Source organism: Symphalangus syndactylus, chromosome 23, assembly GCF_028878055.3.
Source record: "Symphalangus syndactylus isolate Jambi chromosome 23, NHGRI_mSymSyn1-v2.1_pri, whole genome shotgun sequence".
NCBI lineage: Eukaryota > Metazoa > Chordata > Mammalia > Primates > Hylobatidae > Symphalangus > Symphalangus syndactylus.
Genome location: NC_072445.2, coordinates 43,007,611 through 43,028,120, shown reverse-complemented (window position 1 = coordinate 43,028,120; position 20,510 = coordinate 43,007,611). Strand labels below are relative to the sequence as shown.

At 39.5% G+C, this 20,510-nt stretch overlaps 1 protein-coding gene across 6 annotated transcripts; it reads left to right on the top strand.

Moving 5' to 3' along the window:
• The first annotated feature begins 1,945 nt into the window (after positions 1-1,945).
• Positions 1,946-20,207, top strand: LOC129473460 (zinc finger protein with KRAB and SCAN domains 8). Of its 6 annotated transcripts, XM_063632724.1 has the most exons (7): positions 2,321-2,505; positions 3,028-3,131; positions 8,830-9,338; positions 10,000-10,141; positions 12,600-12,691; positions 13,013-13,136; positions 13,808-20,207. In XM_063632724.1, exons 3-7 carry the CDS (start codon positions 8,922-8,924, stop codon positions 14,767-14,769), a joined length of 1,737 nt encoding a protein of 578 aa, XP_063488794.1. In that variant the 5' UTR covers positions 2,321-2,505; positions 3,028-3,131; positions 8,830-8,921; the 3' UTR covers positions 14,770-20,207. The 6 variants fall into 6 exon arrangements, with proteins under 6 accessions (XP_063488798.1, XP_055119934.1, XP_063488796.1 ...); XM_063632728.1 differs by lacking the exons at positions 2,321-2,505; positions 3,028-3,131 and adding an exon at positions 1,946-2,243; XM_055263959.2 differs by lacking the exon at positions 3,028-3,131 and having other exon boundaries at positions 2,317-2,505.
• Positions 20,208-20,510: the final 303 nt, after the last annotated feature.

Genomic DNA, 20,510 nt, shown 5'->3' with positions numbered 1-20,510 from the left:
GGACATGTGGTGATAACTCATTCAGGTTTTAACTTTGCATTTCCCTGATGAATAATGATTACTTTTTAGTGTGTATACTGGCCATTATTTTATATTTTGTAAAGAAAGTGTTCAAATCTTTTGCCTATTTGTGTTGAATTATCTTATTCATTAAATTGTGAGAGTTCTTTATATATTCTGGATAGTTCTTTGTCAGATAGATGTATTACAAATATTTTCCAGTGTGTAGCTTTTTCTTCACTTTCTTAATGGTGCTTTTTTTGAGAAGATTTAAATTTTGATGAGAATTTAAATGTAAAATTTTGAAGTCAAATTTATCAATTTTATCTGTTATAATCAGTGTCTGTGTGTCCAGTTTGAGAAAACTGCCTATGGCATGATGCTGTTTTACTTCCTATGTGTACACAACTTTGTACATAGTATGTGCAGTCATAGTTGTGTGCACATTGAATTTGTACAACTACATATGTGCACAACTTCAGACTTAAAAAATTATTTATTTGTTTATTTATGTTGAGACAGGGTCTTGCTCTATTGCCCAGGCTGGAGTGCAATGGCAGGATCTCAGCTCACTGCAGCTTCTGCCTCCCAGGCTCATGCGATTCTCCCGCCTTAGCCTCTGGAGTAGCTGGAACTACAGGAGCCCACCACCATGCCTGGCTAATTTTTGTATTTTTTGCAGAGATGGGGTTTTGCCATGTTGGCCAGGCTGGTCTCAAACCCCTGAGCTCAGGTGATCCTCCCGCGGCTTCACAAAGTGCTGGGATTACAGGCATGAGCCACCGCGCTCAGCCAAAAAAGTTATTTTTTAAATGTAAGAAAAGAAACTGAAAGTAGAGTTCTAGTCTGTCACCAGTTACTTCCAGTTACCATCCCAGGTGGAAAGCAACAGCTGTGAAATAAAAAGCAAAAATAAGTACTTTGAAGGAGTCCAGAAGCACTGTAGCTTCCTAGTGTTTACTATTATTTACTTGTTTTCATGTGATAATTAGATGACAAAACCCTTAAAGCAAAACGACTTTGTCAGTGCACAAAATATTGGGGAGTTAGTAATTGGGAAGGGATAGAAACGTTGGTGGCAGCTACCAGCAGGAACAGATAAAGAGGGAAATTAAGGTGAAAACTGGAGGAGCCCTGAGAACTCAATAAATAGGTGGTTGGGAAAGGTGCTGAAGGAAATAAATACATGAGACCTAAACAACAAAAAATAACACTTACCACAATCTCCACCCCTGAAATCCTATTAGTCTCAAAAGTTAAAAAGCTCTAATGCAACAGGTCTGTAAAGAATGAACATAGGGCCAGGGTGGTGGCTCATGCCTGTAATCCCGGGACTTTGGGAGACTGAGGCAGGAGGATCACTTGAGCCCAGGAGTTCAAGACCAGCCTGGGCAACATAGTGAGACCCCCCCTACCCGGTTTCTACAAATTTTCTTTTTTAAGCTCAGGGTGGTGCACACCTGTAGTCCCAGCTACTTGGGGGGCTGAGGTGGGAAGATTGCTTGAGCCCAGAAGGTTGAGGCTGCCGTGAGCTATGATCACACCACTACACTCTGCAATAGAGACCCTGTCTCAAAAAAAAGGCAAAAAAAAAAAAGACTAACAAAAAAAGAATGAACATAGATTTGATCCCCAAATCTTGTGGTATTAAAACGAGGGTCTACTCCCCAAGCTTACATCATAAGTTTAGCATTAAAACCGCTAAGCATCAAAGCATATGCTGTAAGCGATAGAAATTCATTAAGATAGGAAAGAGTGGGAAATATGTAAAGATCCAAAAAGAATATATATTTAATTACGATTTTTTTGAATACTTAATAAAATATGCTATTCCTAAGTGCCATGCCATAGGGATTTCACAAAACTATGAACTGCGATTAGCAGGAATTCCTCATGAAGTTTGTACTCTATGTGAGAGGTCTGGATGTATTTATGAATCGAGAACGGTAAAGTACAGGGTATGTAACGGAGCCAAACACGAGTCCAGTTGGAATCCTAAGGATCCATGAAGTGCCCTCCTCCAACACTTTCCCAGCCTCCTGTTCACAGCTCCAGCCTCCCCACGTCGGATATCTGCCCCCAGGGGACCGTTACTATTGACAGCGAGCGCGCGGAGCTGCACGGGCACACAAGGCGGAGGGGACACCAAGGTCGGCTATTCCCCAGCACGTTCACTGCCCCAGCGACCGCGCAAGCCTGAGGCACGCAGACGCGGGAGGAACCCGAGGCACAGCACACAGCAGGTGAGGGGCGTGGTACTCCGGTACCCTCAGTCGGCCGACCATAGAGCTTTAAGACCTCCAGGACTCCTAGAGAGCTTCCGGAAGTGCCTTTGGGGCAAGATGCTTGCTGGCCGGTGTTGTGCCTCCGCAGATTTGGAAGTTAGTGGCCGGAGGGGCCTGGTCCGAGTACGGCTTTCATCGCCTTTACTCCCCGACCTTCCTCCGGGTCTGTTTATCCATTGCAGCCTCCCTTCCCCACGACGGGGCGCCGCTGCAACTCACAGTGAGTACGGTCGGGCTCGGCCGGAGGAAAGTGGGTGCTTTGTGGCTGGTCCAGGCCGCAGCTGAGGACTGGCCTGAGGGGTCCGGAGAGGGGCCTGTGCGGTGTTCCGCGCCGCGGACCGATTCTGATGCCTTAGTTGCTGGTGCAAGCAGAGTACGTCCCCACGAATTGCCCTCGAACTCTTTGCGAGGGAACCTTTTATGAAGCTATTTCTTCATAGATAATCGTTTTGTGGTATGTTTTTGTAGTCGATCGTGTTTATCTTAAAATGGGGAACTGCCCCCCCCATATTATTTTTTATCCAACTATTTCCAGGGTCTGAATTGTTTTCACTTAGCGCTATTTTGCGTTTAGGTCACAACAAAATTCTCAGTTTTTAAAAAAGACATATTCTGCTTTTGGAAGCCCCATTTATCCACGGAAACCAATTTTTGCTGTTACTCTTCTTTCTTTAATGTATTCAGAAACTGGTGGTGTGTTGACTAGATAATTGTACGAAAGTTTTTTTTTTTTTAATTTCAGGGTAATTCAGAATTCAACATTATCAGAATGCCTATTTCATTTGTTAAAGCAAACTGAAGTTAGCCAACGAGGAACTCTGGGAGGGCCCCATTTCCAAAACTCTGGTTAGTCGTGAGTAATTTTTGTCAGGCTACTTTGACTGCCACCACCACCTTTAAAAACATATTTCTGTTGTTTGTTAGTTCCGTTGAGTATATTTACGTAGCAATCATTGTTTTAGCAAATACATACATGGTTTGAATTTCTGTTGTGTTTAAATGTAAAATGTGATAGATGTTAATTAAAACTTTCAGCTAATGCAATTTGAGATAACAAAGCATAGTATTGGCTTCACCTACTTTTTCTTGGATTTTAAATCCTGGAAAATGTCTTTTTTGTTTTGTTTTCAGTTCCCAAACATTTCTCAAATTAGACATAGTCTGAAGGAAGAATACATTCCTTCTACAACTATTGAAAAAATAATGCTGTTAAAATTGAGTTGTGCCTTCAGCATCTCACAGGATTATAGCATTTAAAATCCAGAGGAAGCTTTAAAGATTGCCTTTTAAACTCATGTAAACTTGACTAGGTGTTCTTTAAGGAGACTATGTAAAAATCAGCCTATATCCACACAGTGCTCACCAACTTAATACAGGCATGTACACACAAAACTGAGAGGAAGGTACATAGTGGAGTAATTTTGCACTCAGTTATTTATAGGTTGTAATTCTCAAAAACTAGCTGATTAGAGAGGGAAGAGACTTAAAAAAAAGGAAAATTAGCCACTAAATAGAATAATCAAGATGGGCAATGGGCAAGACTTGTTGGCTGATTTGGTATAAAAAATGAACAAACCTGATAATTAGCTGGTTTTCATCAGTGTCACTATTGAGACTTTTTAAGACCACATCAACAATATAAAGTTCTTGAATGCAGCGCACTTCACATTAAAATATTTTATAGCCTCCTGTGCTGGTAAGTAGTGGGATTGCACCTGTGAATAGACACTGCACTCAAGCCTGAGCAACATAGTGAGACCCTGTCCCTAAATAATAATAATAGTATTTTATAGCCATTATGGATGAGGATTGCTCAGTAATAGATGGCCAGTTGTTCAGTAGTTAAAAATGAACCTTGGCTTTAAGGAAATTTATAAGAAAACATGGTAAGACTACCACTATATAACATCACATTCTAAACAGAATTTATGTCCCATGTATTGACCTTTAAGTTTTTAACATTAAACCATAAGTAGCTATTTTAAGAAAATTTAAGAGTTTGTTTTGATTTGAAAAATTATTTTAAAATTAGCTAAGACCATTTTAAAATAAATTATCTTAAAATTATAGATAATTTATTCAAACAAAAACAATTTGTCAAAACCAAATTGATTACCCTTTCTCAACAAAATCTCAGCGTCTTCCTCAAATTCACTCTTCCCCCAAATCTCACTATTCTAGCAAATTCCTCCACTTTCCTGTAAAGTCATAATCAGTGAACTATACCCCCAATGTTAATTGATATATTTAACCATATCTTTTGCTCCTTGGTTCTTCTGATCTGTAGTTTACTCTCCACCCTGTTGTTCTCGGCCTTGTCTAACTTTAAAAATAATTTTCAAATTCCCTTTCTTTTCTCTACACACTCTCTATGTAGGATTTGTTTGTTTGTTTGTTTTTAACCTTCCTGGCACTCTTGGATGGCCTTTGAGTCTGTGAACTCTGCCGAAATTGAGTGTACAATTTTGGATCTGTGGACATTTTGCTAGAAAGAAGTTCTGTGTTTTCTTTAGGTTGAAGAGTCTATAAACCAACCCCCCCCTCCCCGCCCACAACTCCAAAAACTGAAAAGATAAGCACTGCCTTGATGATCCATAAGGGGGACTGTATGTACAGTAATCTGATTTTTTTCCTATGTACCTATCTCTTCTTTGTGGACTATAGGTCTTTGGTTTTATCTTGATGTTAGCATCTCATGACAACTGGTTTTGGGTATGCTACCTTTACTTACACTCTTCTTCATTCTCTACAGTGTTGTCTGAAATACAAAGATTAATGGTCACCTCTGTCAACAAACATTTGCAATAAGGCCATGGCCACATTCTCACAATGTGATAAGTCCTATATTTGGACCATGTAAAAAATGCTTTGGTAGGAATGACAAATGGCAGGGGGATGACAGAGAAGAACTCATGAAAAAGGTAATAGATAAATTAGAGTTAAAAGTTGAATGATTTTAGGCCGGGCGCCGTGGCTTACACCTGTAATCCCAGCACTTTGGGAGGCCGAGGCGGGCAGATCACGAGGTCAGGAGATCGAGACCATCCTGGCTAACATGGTGAAACCCCATCTCTACTAAAAATACAAAAAATTAGCCGGGTGTGGTGGTGGGTGCCTGTAGTCCCAGCTACTCGGGAGGCTGAGGCAGGAGAATGGCGTGAACCCGGGAGGCGGAGGTTGCAGTGAGCCGAGATTGCACCACTGCACTCCAGCCTAGGTGACAGAGCGAGACTCTATCTCAAACAAAAAAAAAAAAGAGTTGAATGGTTTTAGCTGGACCAAGATTTATCAACCTTGGCATTGACACTTTGGGCCAAATAATTCTTTGTGGTGGGGGCTGTGTTGAGCATTGTAGGATCCCTGGCATCTATGTACGAGATAATAGTAGCGCCCCTTCCCCCCAAGTTGTGACAACAAAAATATTTACAGACATTATGAAAGGTCCCTGGGATGGGGGTAAGGACAATAATGCCATCAATTTTGAACCACTGAGCTAGAGTAAAGAACTCTGTAGTAGAATGGAAGTATGAGAAAGCCACAGCCCAGAAAGGCTTTATGTAAGTGAGTTTAAAGTAGATATAGCCAGCCAGGTTTACATTCATAAAGGGCCTTGTATACCATGCTAAAAAATTTGGTCCCTATTGAAATATTTTCAGGAGGTGAGTCATATTAGTCATATTACATATTTTTTAAAAATCTCTCTGGCAGTATAGGGCTACTGTAAAAAAAAAAAGTATCATAAACCTGGTAATTTAATAGAATAGACACTTACTGTCTCATAGTTAGGAAGGCTAGATGTCCAAAATCAGGGTGTCGCCAGAGCCATGCTCTTCTAGCTTCTCGTTGTCACTGAAAAACTTTGGCATTCCTTGGCTTGCAGCTGCATAGCTCCATCTCTGCTTCTGTAGTCACTTAGCTCTCATTCATCTGTGTGTCTGTGTCTTCACATGACCTTCTCCTTTCTCAGAGTCTGTCTCTCTGTGTCTTTTCTCCTTTCAAAAGTATGCCAGTCATAGTGGTTTAATGGCCTACCCATTCCAGTATAACTTCATCTTAACTTGATTACATCTGCAAAGCCCGTATTTCCAAATAAGGTCACATTCACAGGTACTAGAGGTTAGAACGTCCGCATGTCTTTTTGGGGGATACATTTCAACCCACAGTAGGCAATATTGTGGAACATGAATGGGAAAAAAGCATAACCAAAGTTACCATTGCAATTCTAGGCAAGAGATGATGTCTATACCAAGGATGGAAACCATAGACATATATTTCACAAAGAAATAGGATCATGAAATTGAACTTTTTTTGGATATCAGGTCTTGTTTCTAAATCTCACTCTTACAAGAAATATAAACATGTTCTGTGTTTGCTATTGCAAATATGGCTAATGTTCTTCGATTCTATCAATAAGATAAAGATATGGATCTTTGCCCATGGGGAAAATAACAATTAAGTTATAAAGTCAGAATTCCTTTGGAACTAATAAATATACAGTTATGGGAAAAGTAACATTAAAGCAATACACATTTAAGTAACAGAGGTATAGAATGAGAGGAAAATAATTTCCAGTTGGAGTCACCAGGAAAGGATTTTTAAAGGCAGCAGTATTTTATCTTGTCCTTTAAGAAGTAGTGTCGGTACTGATGAAAGAAGTCAAAGAAGACTTCAACGGAGAGACACATTGTGTTCATGGAATGGAAAACTCACTATTATTGAGATACCAGTTGTCCCTAAAATGAGCTATGGATTCAATACAAATCCAATTCAATGATTTTTTGTAGAAATTAATACACTGATTCTAAAATGTGTATCAAAGGACAACAGAACTAGAAAAGTGAAAATAATTTTGAAAACGAACAACAAAGTTGCAAGACTCACCTACTTGATTTCAAGATTTTAAAAGTCACACAATCAAGACTATTCTGTATTGGTGAAAGAATAGATGTATAGGTCAATAAACAGAATAGAGATTCCAGAAATAGACCCTTATATATACGTACATATAGTGAACTGATATTTGACAAATATACAAAGACAGTTAAGTAGATAAAGGAGAATCCTTAAAATGAACCTCCATCCATACCTCAAATTCTGTACAAAAATTAACTCAAAATGGATCTTAGGCCTAAATGTAAAACCTATAAAACTTTTAGTAAAAAACAGGAGAAAATATTTGTGACCTTGGATTAAGCAAATATTTCTTAGATATGACATCAAAAGCACAGTCAATTAAAAAAATGAACTTTTTTTCTTCAAAAGTCCCTATGAAAAGAATGAAAAAGAGGGAATACTTGCAAATTACATATCTCATAAAGGACTTGTGTCCGGCATATATAAGAAACTCAAAACTTAATTTTAAAATAAGTAAATTAAAAAATGGGCAAAAGTTTTGAACAAATACTTCACTAAAGAAGATATATCGATGTTAAATAAGCACATAAAAAGATGCTCAACATTATTAGTCAGTAGAGAAATGCATACTAAAGCCATATGAGATATTAAAACCATAATGAGTTGCCACTACACATACACCTATTAGAATATCTAAAATTAAAAACAAAAACAATATCAAGTGCTAGTCAGATTGGTGAGCAACTGCAATTCTCATATACAGGTAGTGGAATGCAGAGTGCTTTGGAAAAGTTTTGCAGTTTCTTATAAAGTTATACATATATGTATTTTATGACACAGCAATTTTACCTCTGAATATTTGCCCAAATAAAATGAAAACTATATTCACACCAAAACTCAGGCAGATGTTCATAGTGGCTTTATTCATAGTGATAAAAAACGAAAACAACTCAGATATTGTTCAACTGGGAAATGGATAAACATTTAAACATTCCCACTCCAGAATCTCACATAAATAAAATCATATAGTATGTAGCCTTTTGAGTGTGGGAGTAGACTTTTGGGTTGTAGGTGTCGATGGGGCATCCAGGTTCCTTGGAGTGCTCCATAGAGAGTTTCTGAGTTGGAGGTCACGTCCATAGTAGGGGAAGTTAGCCTTGAGATAGGAGGAAAGATGAGGGGCACAGGTAGGATAAGGAATGTTAGGTAGAGAAGAGCAAAGTGTTAGGAAAGTTTTTGACATCACCTTGAATTAGATTATATAGAAATTAGTCTCATCTGTTAAAAGTAAGCGAAAGGTTGAGAGCTGAAGTGTGTAGAACCAGGTTAGTACAGCTGGTGTATTGAAGACTGAAAGGGGTTAAATGAGCAGCCCTGAAGGCCAGCTGAGATTAAACACAAAATTTCAACTAGACTCAGTCTACATGGTTTCCTGACTTTGCTTAGCCATGTTCCACATCCCCAAACATGGTGATGAAAGCAGAAGGAAGGGTTTTTCTATGGATGGGTTTAGCATGACTGGCATGGCAGAAAGTTAAGGAAGTAAGAAGTTATTTCTGGAACAGTGGGGAGGATCATTTAATTGGCCAAGCCATGAAGTCCATGTCATGCTAAGGAACTTGTTAAGATACCATAGTAAGTTACAATGACTTTTGACTTGCCTTAACACTATCATATTTTCTTCATGAAGAAGTACCCTTAGAAAGAGGCCATCAGAAGAGTCTTCTCTTAAGAAGATAAAGAAGGTAGTGGAAACGAACTTCCTGAGCTTTTCAGGCTCTAATGGCTGAAGAATCAAGAAAGCCTTCAGCCCCATCCCCACCAGACCAGACTCCTGAAGAGGATCTTGTAATCGTCAAGGTAGAGGAGGATCATGGTTGGGACCAGGAATCTAGTCTGCATGAAAATAACCCTCCTGGCCAAGAACTGTTCCGCCTGCGCTTCAGGCAGTTATGCTACCAGGAGACACTAGGACCCCGAGAAGCTCTGATCCAACTACGGGCACTTTGCCATCAGTGGCTGAGGCCAGATTTGAACACCAAGGAGCAGATCCTGGAGCTGCTGGTGCTGGAGCAGTTCTTGACCATCCTACCTGAGGAGCTCCAGACTCTGGTTAAGGAACATCAGCTAGAGAACGGAGAGGAGGTGGTGACCCTATTAGAGGATTTGGAAAGGCAGATTGATATACTAGGACGACCAGTAAGTAGAAGGAGGTGTGCGTGCTGTGACTGTGGGAGTCCTGGAAGCTTGGTAGAGGGACATAGGCATCACAGTGGGAGAGCAGATGCTTAGCATCAGTTTCTGTTGGATAAGGATGAAAATAGTTTTAGTGTAGTATGACTTGTAGAGTTCTTTTTACTTTTGTAAAGGATATAAATCCATTTTTTTCTTTTGTCATCATAACATCCCTACAGCTGTATTGTTCTTGTTTGCCGGATGGGAACTTGATGCATAGAAAGCTTAAGTTAATTTTTCAGGGGCATCCAAATAATTAAAGGTAAATTTGAGACCAGAAATTAGGCTTTCTAGTTCCTTATTAAAAGATTTTTCTACTGCATAGCACTGCTTTAAGTTTGTTATTTTCCTCCTTCCTCTGCCTTAGGAGCACAAAATATTGGTGCTCTGTGTAATAGGGAAGGCATCAGCAGAAATCTTTTCCTTTAGTACTAAGCGAAAATGATGCCTTCCTTTCTGTGCTCATCTACTTATTTGTGTTCCTTACTGTCCCTAAGAAGTGAGGGAGATTCTGCTGCTTCCTTCCCCAAGCATATATCCCTGTAGATGTGTTCATGGTCCTCTTTCATTGTTCATTACATTTCGCAAAGGGATTCCTTATCATCCAACTGTCTGTTGTTTCCAGGTCTCAGCTCACATACATGGACGTAGGGTACTCTGGGAGGAGGTAGTACATTCAGCATCTGCACCAGAGCCTCCAAATACTCAGCTCCAATCTGAGGCAACCCTACATAAATCTCCAGTGCCCCAAGAGTCACAAGAGATAGGTGAGTAGCCAGATTTCATTGATGATAAGGGGGGGAGGTAGAAATAAAAGTCCATTTGGGATACCTATGTAGTTACTAAAGAACCAGGAACTAAAATCCTGTTTACAGACCAGTCCCAATGTCTGTGTTTAAATGTTTAGGCTTCAAATATAGATTATTCTTTCTAGTGGTAAACTCATGAACAAATTAAATAATTTGCCTATTTTTTATGTATTTACATATTTCTGTTACCCCAGTACATTTACAGCCGTTTTTGAGGTTATGCTGGTATTGTCATGCCACTTTATTTGGAAGTATTTCAGTATGTATTTCCTCAGACAAGAGCATTTCTTAGGTAACTTAAATAAATTCCTAAATTTATCACAATTAAGACATGTAGTATTGCTACAATACTAACCTAGGCCACAGTTCATATTTTGACAGTTGCCCCAATTATGTTCTTTCTGGTTCAGAGTCTAGTCTGGCTTCACACTTTGTGGTTAGTTGTCATGGCTGTTTAGTCTCCTTCAGTTTGGAATAGTTCCTCAACCTTTCTTTTTTTCTTTAAAGAGTACAGGTGTGTTATTTTGTAGAATGGCTGCAGTTTGGATTTGCATGATGTTTGATCATGTTTACACTGAGATCATATATATTTGGCAGGAACACCTCACCCTGCCAAGGATACACAACCTAAATCTTAACAAGAGATGTTGTACTCCTTCTTAGGGGTACAACAGGAATTTGTCCTATTATTGGTGGTGGTATCTTTGATGACTTGGTTAAGGTTATTCTTGCAGGGTTAATCATTGTGTAGTTACTGTTTTTCCCTTTGTAACTAATAAGTAATTTGTGGAAGATACTCTTGAGTGTATTTAAATATCTTAGTCCTCATTAAACTTTTGTTGCTAAAACACTAGTTTTAGTATTCATTGGTGCTTCTTGACTGACTTAGTGATTACTAGAATGGTTATGAAATAGTGATTTTCTAACTCTGTCATTCCTTCTACATTTCTTTATTGTAAAGGAGAGTGCTCCCTTCTCCCAATTTTATTATTTTTTATTTATCAGTATGGACTCAAATTCGTATTTATTCCATAAATATTCTGTTACTGTCTTTATTTTGTTTTTGTTTTGTCTTCGAGACAGAGTCTCACTCTGTCATCCAGGCTGGAGTACAGTGGCACGATCTCAGCTCACTGCAGCCTCTGCCTCCCGGGTTCCGGCGATTCTTAATCCTTAGCTTCCCCAGTAGCTGGGATTACAGGCGCACGCCACCATGCCTGGCTAATTTTTGTATTTTTGTAGAGATGGGGTTTCACTATGTTGGCCAGGCTGGTCTTGAACTCCTAGCCTCAAGCGATCTGCCCACTTCAGCCTCCCAAAGTGCTGGGATTACAGACATGAGCCACTGTGCTCGGCCACTGTCTTTATTTTGCTAAATCATCTCAGATTTGGCCATAGAAGGCCCCTTCAGTCTGGCTCTTGTATCCTCTTGACATTTTCCCATTGTTTTTTGGGAATTTTTTTACTTTATTGCAGAATGAGATGTTCCAGTCTCATCTTCCCCTGCATTTCATATTTTTTCATTTGTGTGATTTAGAGTAGTTTATAAATGTGAATTTTTAATATTTCTAAAGAAGCATTAAAACACTTAATAATTCTTGTCTAGCCGGTCGCAGTAGCTCACGCTTGTAATCCCAGCACTTTGGGAGGCCGAGGCGGGCGGATCACGAGGTCAGGAGATCGAGACCACGGTGAAACCCCGTCTCTACTAAAAAATACAAAAAATTAGCCGAGCGCGGTGGCGGGCGCCTGTAGTCCCAGCTACTCGGAGGCTGAGGCAGGAGAATGGCGTGAACCCGGGAGGCGGAGCTTGCAGTGAGCCGAGATTGCGCCACTGCACTCCAGCCCGGGCGACAGAGCGAGACTCTGTCTCAAAAAAAAAATAAAAAAAAAAATAAAAATAAAAATAAAAATAATTATTGTCTAAAGTCTTAAAGCTTGTTGCCTGAGATACAGTAATCTATATTTTAATAATAAGCTGTTTGATATCTATAAAAAGCAAATACTGGAAGCCGTAGTAGACATCTCAGAAAGGTAATGAATTAATAGAGACTGGTTGATTCTGATATTTGGTTTGCCAAGAGATCAGGACCTAAGGAAATACTGTATACAGCTCCAAAGATAGAAGTAGTTTTGATGGTAGAGAAGAAATTGAAAAGTGATTCCTGTTAGGAAACCAGTATACTTTCTATTTTTGAGTGTAACTTCAGTCTGACTTCAGGGACATCGGGGTGCATATGTTTTGTGGGGCAACCATAGATATGGCCCCAGAATCCAAGATATCAGCACTTCATGTGCAAAATCTTTGGCGTACATGTATATCTGCTGAAATACAAATAATTTGGAATGGGTGAGTGCCAGCTCCCACAATCACAGAACAGGGGTGGTCTCATTCATAGCTCTTTTCTCCTCTCAGCCATGTCTACTTCCCAGAGTCCTACTCGTTCCCAGAAAGGAAGTTCTGGAGACCAGGAAATGACAGCTACACTTCTCACAGCAGGGTTCCAGGTGAGTTGTGCTCCTTCTCACTGAAACCCCATAGCTGTGCTTGTCAGTGTTTGTGGCATCTGCCCTATATCTTGACTGTCTAGTTTGTAGCAAAACTACCCAAAAACTTGTCCCCAAAATTCTTTTGCCTAGGGACAGATTGATCCTGAATTTCCCTCAGTAAATATCATGCATTTTCCTCTTCTTCCTAGCTGTTCAGATCCCTTTACATAGTACATTCCCAAGTTGTAATCCTCTTCCAATACTGGTGGATCTCAGGCTTCATAGGTTTGAGCTGTGGAACAGTCCCAGTCCCCAAATGGGGATCTTGTTTTGTTTCAGACTTTGGAGAAGATTGAAGACATGGCTGTGTCCCTTATTCGAGAGGAGTGGCTTCTTGATCCATCACAGAAGGATCTGAATAGAGATAACAGGCCAGAAAATTTCAGAAACGTGTTCTCCCTGGGTAAGGAAAGCTGTGGTTATTATTGTCATTTTAGATTTTTTGTTTGTTTGTTGTTTATGTGTATAGTAGCTACAGCCTTTCTGAAAGACATAGTTAAGTTTAGACTCAGGATCCAACAGAGGGATATAATGTTGAGATTTCTTGAAATCTTACATGAAACTTCTGTTCTCCTGTCCAGAACTTCCTTACATTTTGTACCAGGGTACTGGCGTGTTTGCCAGTTGGAAATTGACATCTCACAGGTGCTCTCTGAGTTCATACATTTCTTCTCCAAGTTGTCATGGGATTCCTACATATATTTTTCTCACAGAAATTAATTGTATCTCCTCCCTTTTGATGACTGGGCATTTTCCCATTTCTGTCCTGCTCATTAGTTCTTTTAGTAGTTCATGTTCCTCTCCCCAACTTTCACCTCACCTCAGTTCATCCTTTCCTGACTTTAGTTCCCCTTCCAATTAACTCTCTTTTTTTAATGGTACCTCTTTCCCAGTTGACTAGCTCATATTAAGCAAGGTCACTATTAAGAAGCTATTTTGGAGACAGAAGTTTTGTGTTTACTTATAGCTGTTCATGTGTACTTTCCTTTTCCCCTATCTTCAGTTCCTTTCTCCTAGCATAAAGAATAGGATGTGACATTGGCTTGATGTTTATTTATTACATTTTTATTTCAGGTGGTGAGACCAGGAATGAGAACAGGGAATTAGCTTCAAAACAGGTAATATCTACTGGAATCCAACCACATGGAGAGACAGCTGCCAAATGCAACGGGGATGTTATTGGGGGTCTTGAGCATGGAGAAGCCCGAGACCTTCTAGGCAGATTAGAGAGGCAGCGGGGAAATCCCACACAAGAGAGACGACATAAATGTGATGAATGTGGGAAAAGCTTTGCTCAGAGCTCAGGCCTTGTTCGCCACTGGAGAATCCACACTGGGGAGAAACCCTATCAGTGTAATGTGTGTGGTAAAGCCTTCAGTTACAGGTCGGCCCTTCTTTCACATCAGGATATCCACAACAAAGTAAAACGCTATCACTGTAAGGAGTGTGGCAAAGCCTTCAGTCAGAACACAGGCCTGATTCTGCACCAGAGAATCCACACTGGGGAGAAGCCATATCAGTGCAATCAGTGTGGGAAGGCTTTCAGTCAGAGTGCGGGCCTTATTCTGCACCAGAGAATCCACAGTGGGGAGAGACCCTATGAATGTAATGAGTGTGGGAAAGCTTTCAGTCATAGCTCACACCTCATTGGACATCAGAGAATCCACACTGGGGAGAAGCCCTATGAGTGTGATGAGTGTGGGAAAACCTTCAGGCGGAGCTCACATCTTATTGGTCATCAGAGGAGCCACACTGGGGAGAAACCCTACAAATGCAATGAGTGTGGGAGGGCCTTCAGTCAGAAGTCAGGCCTTATTGAACATCAGAGAATCCACACTGGAGAAAGACCCTATAAATGTAAAGAATGTGGGAAAGCTTTCAATGGGAACACTGGTCTCATTCAACACCTGAGAATTCACACAGGGGAGAAGCCCTACCAATGTAATGAGTGTGGGAAAGCCTTTATTCAGAGGTCGAGTCTTATTCGACATCAGAGAATCCACAGTGGTGAAAAATCTGAATCCATAGGCATTTAGGAACAACTTCAGTTACAGTTTGAGCATCATTTAGCATTAGAGAAACCACACACTGGTGAGAGGTCTTTCAGTATACTAAAAGGCAGAAGGTCATCACAATTTTAGTGTCAGAATCTATAGTGGTGGCAAAGTTAGGATAGCTCTTTAGTAATTTGGGCCCAGTGCCTTGGTGAAGGTTGATTAGCTTGACTGTCTTTCAAAGTATCTGATGGAGCTCCTGATGACCTAATGTATCCCTTAGAAATTTAAAATAACATTAGAGCAAGTTGCTTCTCATGGCCTGAGGAGCTTAACTTTGTCTTTTGGGTGAATAGCTATAGGTTTGAGAGAGGCTGGCTACTCCTAGTTCCTGTGCTTCTTCCCATCTCCTGTGATCCCCACTCTCCCATTTATTCCCTTGAAGGTGCCCTTGTATTCCTAATCTGATCTAAGAAGCTGCTGTAGAGTCAGAAGTAGCTTCTGTGTGAAACTTACATTTGTATGTAGCTTTCTAGGAAAATTTTACAGACACTTAACGTATTTATGCCTAAGTGTGCATTTTTTAATTCTAATATTCCTTCTAGTCAGTGGAAATTTGTATTCCCATACAAACTCAGAATGCTATATTTTTAACAGCACTCCAGCATTTTTCTTCATGTATCACCTTCACTGACTCCATTGAGTCATTGAGCATCTGTACATATCCTTCACCACCCCCAGTCCCAGTACCTGTGTCAGCAAAGAAAGTGGACACATTAGTGACGGTTATGGGAGTAATACAGAGAAAGAGGTGAGTGGAGACTCAGCCCAGCTGCTCTTGAGCTTGGATAGTTACACATTTTGGTGACTTCTGACTCTCCTTCCACCTCCCCACTGTACACTGTGGTCCAAATAGTTTGCACTATCCTAGTTATGGCATCAGGTTGGAGAAGGAGACAAAGATGCTTTAGGAAGATAAAAACCTTACAAAGAATGTATACTCATCCTTTTTGGCCCATTACAGTACTGCTTTCTCAGGTTCTTATCAGCCTGTGCAATCCCTGACTAGATGGTCTGTCACTCCTATCATTACCTTGCACCCACCTCGTTAGATGGCCTCAGCACCTCACTCGTTATTCTCCATCTGTTTCTTGCCATTAGTTTATATGACTTTAATATCCACAGTGGTAATCTAATAGCTTACCTCACAGGTTTTCATTCTTTTGAACTCTGGTGCACTCCATCTGTAATCCATGTCTGTAATCTACCAACAAAGATGTATATTAAACCCAGTATCACCACCACTATATTTCATCTTTGAGGCTTTTGTTATACCAAGGAATACTATATAAAGTAATGAGACTGGTTTAAAGTAACATGCCAGACTTACGCATCCAATGTGGGTTGTCACTTGTTATTCCCAAGTACTATTATTCCATACTACTACTATATTCTTCCAAATATTTGGAACACTCTTAGAATTCCCATTTAACAAACCATATGAGAAAACCCTCTATTACTGTTACACTTTAGTTTTACCATTTGAGTAGCCACTTATTCACCAGAGTTGGAACTGAGTAATTTTGGGCCTTCCAAAATTAACCTTTAAACTTAAAATTGATTACATGAAGCCTATTCAGAAAAAAAATTATATAGGTTCTGATGAAAGCTTCATAATTTCACACTGTGACTATCCTGAAAAGAAATAACAATCATTTTATGATTGATGGGTCAAAAAAAGCAATCAAAGTCTTATCTCATAGAGGACCACCTTTTGGATCATAAATTCTTTCCCTATAACATTCCTTCTCTGCCTCTCTATGGCCCACTTTGACCACTAACAACATCAGAATTATCTACTTCAATTTCATTGAGCCATTGGTGAATGAAGACACCCATCACTTGTCATATTGGTTTCCAACAGTCCTTTTCATTATCCTTTATTTTCTTATCCTCCCTTCTCTTGTTTCTTTTTTTTTGATTTATAAGTTACCATTCCTAGTTCCTTTGTACTTGAAATTTTAAGAAACCAGAAACAAGTAAATCTGGTTGTATCTAGATCTTTGCTCTCTGTTTCAGTTGTGCCTTACCCTCTGTAAGATACTGATTGTTCCTGGGGCCAGTACTACCTTGTATGCAAATACTACATATGATGGGTGCATTGTCAGAGGGAAAATACATGTGTGTACACATGTGTATATACACACACACACCTGCCATACACTTTAGAAGAACGCTTCTCTTCTATTCCAATAAAAAGCCCTTTTAGCAATGCAACATATTAACAAGATTGGGTGCATTCAGGGTGGTATGGCCATAGACCAGAGCAACACATTGAAATGTGTACAGATGTACTAGATAAAGTCTCTTTATGTGTCAGTATTCAGAGTAATATGTAGCCAGATTACTTAAATCTCAGAATTACTAAGCATGTGGCATAAATTTGGAGAAAATAATATGACTAGAAAAATTAGTGTTATATTGGGTGTGAGAAAAGACTGTGTCTTGAAAGAATTATCAAAGCTGATACAGCACATATATAGAATTAGCCAAATGGTATAAGACAATAGAAAAAGGCTGTGGATTCTTTGAGGACATCACTAGAAATCATTCTTTGTCTCAAGTTCACACTCTTAGCATAGAATATTATTGACTAGGCTGTATGACATTTTGAGCTCTTAACTGTGAATGGCATTCATTAAGCTCCTTTATCCTATAGATTCTATCTTTATGTTCATCTGAAATGAACTATTCATCAGTACTTTCTCCTCCAATCCTAAGCTTCTCAATTTAGGAACTGACATGATAAGGTGGTTCTTTCATAACTCTAATGCCATCCAACATAGCCCTGGGAGAGGCGTGTTAGGTTTCAGAGATGTTCTCCATGGAGCAAGGTGCAGTGCTAGAATATGGTGGTTGATTCCCAAACAGAGCAGTTAACTTTACTCTTGGTTCTGAGTCTCCAAATAATAATAGCCTACATTTATTGAGCACTTACTGTGTGCCCAAACCTGTTATGCCTTTCTCAGGCTCATGATAAATGTATTAGTCTGTTCTCATGCTGCTATTAAAGACATACCTGACACTGGGTAATTTATAAAGGAAAGAGGTGTAATGGACTCACAGTTCCACATGGCTGGGGACACCTCACAATCATGGTGGAAGGCAAGGAGGAACAAATCATGTCTTATACATGGATGGCAGCAGGCAAAGAGAGAACTTGTGCAGGGGAACTCTTTATAAAACCGTCCGATCTTGTGAGACTTATTCACTATCACAAGAACAGCACAGGAAAGTTCTGCCCCGTAATTCAATTACCTCCCACTTGGTCCCACCCACGACACGTGGGAATTGTGGGAGCTGCAATTCAAGATGAGATTTAGATGGGACACAGCCAAACCATATCAATAGATATTATTTATCCCCCATTTTATAGATGAGGAAATGGAGGCTTAGTTGAGTGAGCTGACCAATATCACCCAGCCAGTATGTGATAAAACTGATTCTGACCCACACAGTTTGATTCTAGAGCCTGTGCTCCTGACTACTGTGCTCTGCTGTGTATAATGAACGTGGTAATTCTAGCCAGCTTTTTAAAAATATGTAGCGCTTGTCATGAGAGGTACTGGGGAAAAGAATATGCACTAGAGTGCAAATACATTACAATTACTGGAAAATGGGTGGAAAATGCCCTTTGGGGTTATAATTATATCATTTTTAAGTGTTGATGCTTTGTAGTACTACAAAGCTAAATTGTGCAAATAAAACATATTTAACACAGTAACTGGGAGGATAAAGCAATAATAAATTCAAATATATTTTTCTCTAAACTGCCAAAGGGAAAGTAGAATTGTGGAGGGAAATGAAATATCCATGTACCAGGCCAGGCAGATGGTCAGTGAGGATGACAATAGTAAGTTCATCTACAGCATAAAATGTGAAATGCTTTCAACCTCATTGTCCATTTCCAACTACCATTCTATTTCTCCTCTATTGTTCATGGTGTTTCAAGCATATCTTCGATTTTTCAACTCCCCTTTTTCATTAATCTGTTCTTAAAACTTCTTACTGGCTTTCATACTTAGCATTCCAGTGAAATGTGCTTAGACTCACCAGTGGACAAATAATAAGGCCTTTTTTTATTATTATTTCTTGTCCTTTTTGATCTAATTTGTATTTTATATTGTTGAATTCTCCCTCCTTTGGCTTGTGGGATCCGTTTTCTCTAATATCTGGCTTTCTTTTTTTAGCTGATCTTTCCACCCACTCCCCCTTCTCTTCTCCACTGAGAATAATCTCCCTGCCTTTTATTCACTTCATTTTCTATACTCCTATTTATCCATTTTGATTGTTTATACCTACTATTTGTATTCGAATGACTTCATTTTTCCCACCCTGTGGGTCAGTTTGTGACTTTTGGAATTTTCCACAGGTACCTGTACAACTCGATATTTGAAAACAGAATTCATCACCATATATCCCCAGCCCCCATTTTCTTTTTAAACAGGCCTCATTGCCTAATTCCTTTGCCCTGAAAAGTGTCACCACCTTTATATTTTTACCCCAGCCTTGGAGTTATCTTTTTCTGCTCTCCATTCTCCACGTCCAAAAACTTGCTGTCATTCCAGTTTTTAGTCAGTTTTCTCCTTAAGGCTTGATCTCCCATTTCTCTCATCCCATTATAGCTTTTCATGTAGATCTGAGGCCCAGGTTACTGTAATTCTTTTTTTTCCAATTTCCTTGCTCCCAGGATCCCCATCTTGTATAAAGTTTCCAAGGTGGTCCTCCTCAAACTCCATTTTTACAATATCTATATTGTAAAATTTTCATTTTCACTAACACCCAGTAGATAATTTTTCCAAGGCGATCCTCCTCAAACACCCATTTTTACAATATCTCTATTGTAAAATTTCATTTTCACTAAGTAACACCCAGTAGATAATTCCTATGGAGCAGTGGTGTTCCAAATTCTCCATTACCTCTATGCCTAATATTCATCACCCTTCATTACTCTCTAGCATATTCACCTTGATTCAACAGATTCAAACTTCCTACAGCCTTCTACTGATGTCTTACAAGCTCTTGCCTCTGTGCCTTTCTCATGCTATTCTTTTTGCTTAGATTGCTCTTTGGTCCCAGCTCATGTTCATCACTCCCTTCAAAGCCTATATTCCTTTATATCTTCTGAGTGAGCTCTCCCTGATTGACATCACCTCATGCGATGACCTCCCTCATTCTGTGCTGCCTCAGCACTTATCTTTTGAGTTTGTACTGTGGTCCATGTACTTACTAATATGTTGCTTTGTAATTATTTTCTAGCACTCTGTGTTATAGTTTCATATTTGTATTTATTTCCAAAATTAAATTGTAAGCTCCTTGAGGGCAGGAATAATAACTTTTACATTTGTATCTCTGCACCCCCGAGTGCCTAGTATAGTGCTGAGCACATAGTAGGCGTTTAATAAATGCTTGTTGAAGTATTGTGTGGATTATTTGTGGTGGTATCTACAGAAATTTTTAAGCTGTTTTCAAGAATGTCTCTTACCACTTTGGGTGCTCAAAAATGTACAGACCTGTTTTGGTATGCTAGCGTAGTATATTAGGATCTGCCTCTATCTAAGAGTAAGGCCAAAAAAATTCAACTTTAGGAAATTATGTGTGAAAAGCTGAAGCTCTCCATTTGGCCAGCCTTACTGGTCAAGAAAGAAAATAAGAAGCACTAAAGACTATTGTGTTAAGGTTATAATTCCAAAAATGCTTGAGAATAGGCTTTTGTGTATGAG

Bases quoted from the DNA above. Each gene is read 5' to 3' on its own strand.
- LOC129473460 (XM_063632728.1), top strand. From the start codon at position 8,922: ATGGCTGAAGAATCAAGAAAGCCTTCAGCCCCATCCCCACCAGACCAG. The intron at 9,339-9,999 runs GTAAGTAGAAGG...TGTTGTTTCCAG, and splicing joins TTGATATACTAGGACGACCA to GTCTCAGCTCACATACATGG. The intron at 12,692-13,012 runs GTGAGTTGTGCT...GTTTTGTTTCAG, and splicing joins TTCTCACAGCAGGGTTCCAG to ACTTTGGAGAAGATTGAAGA.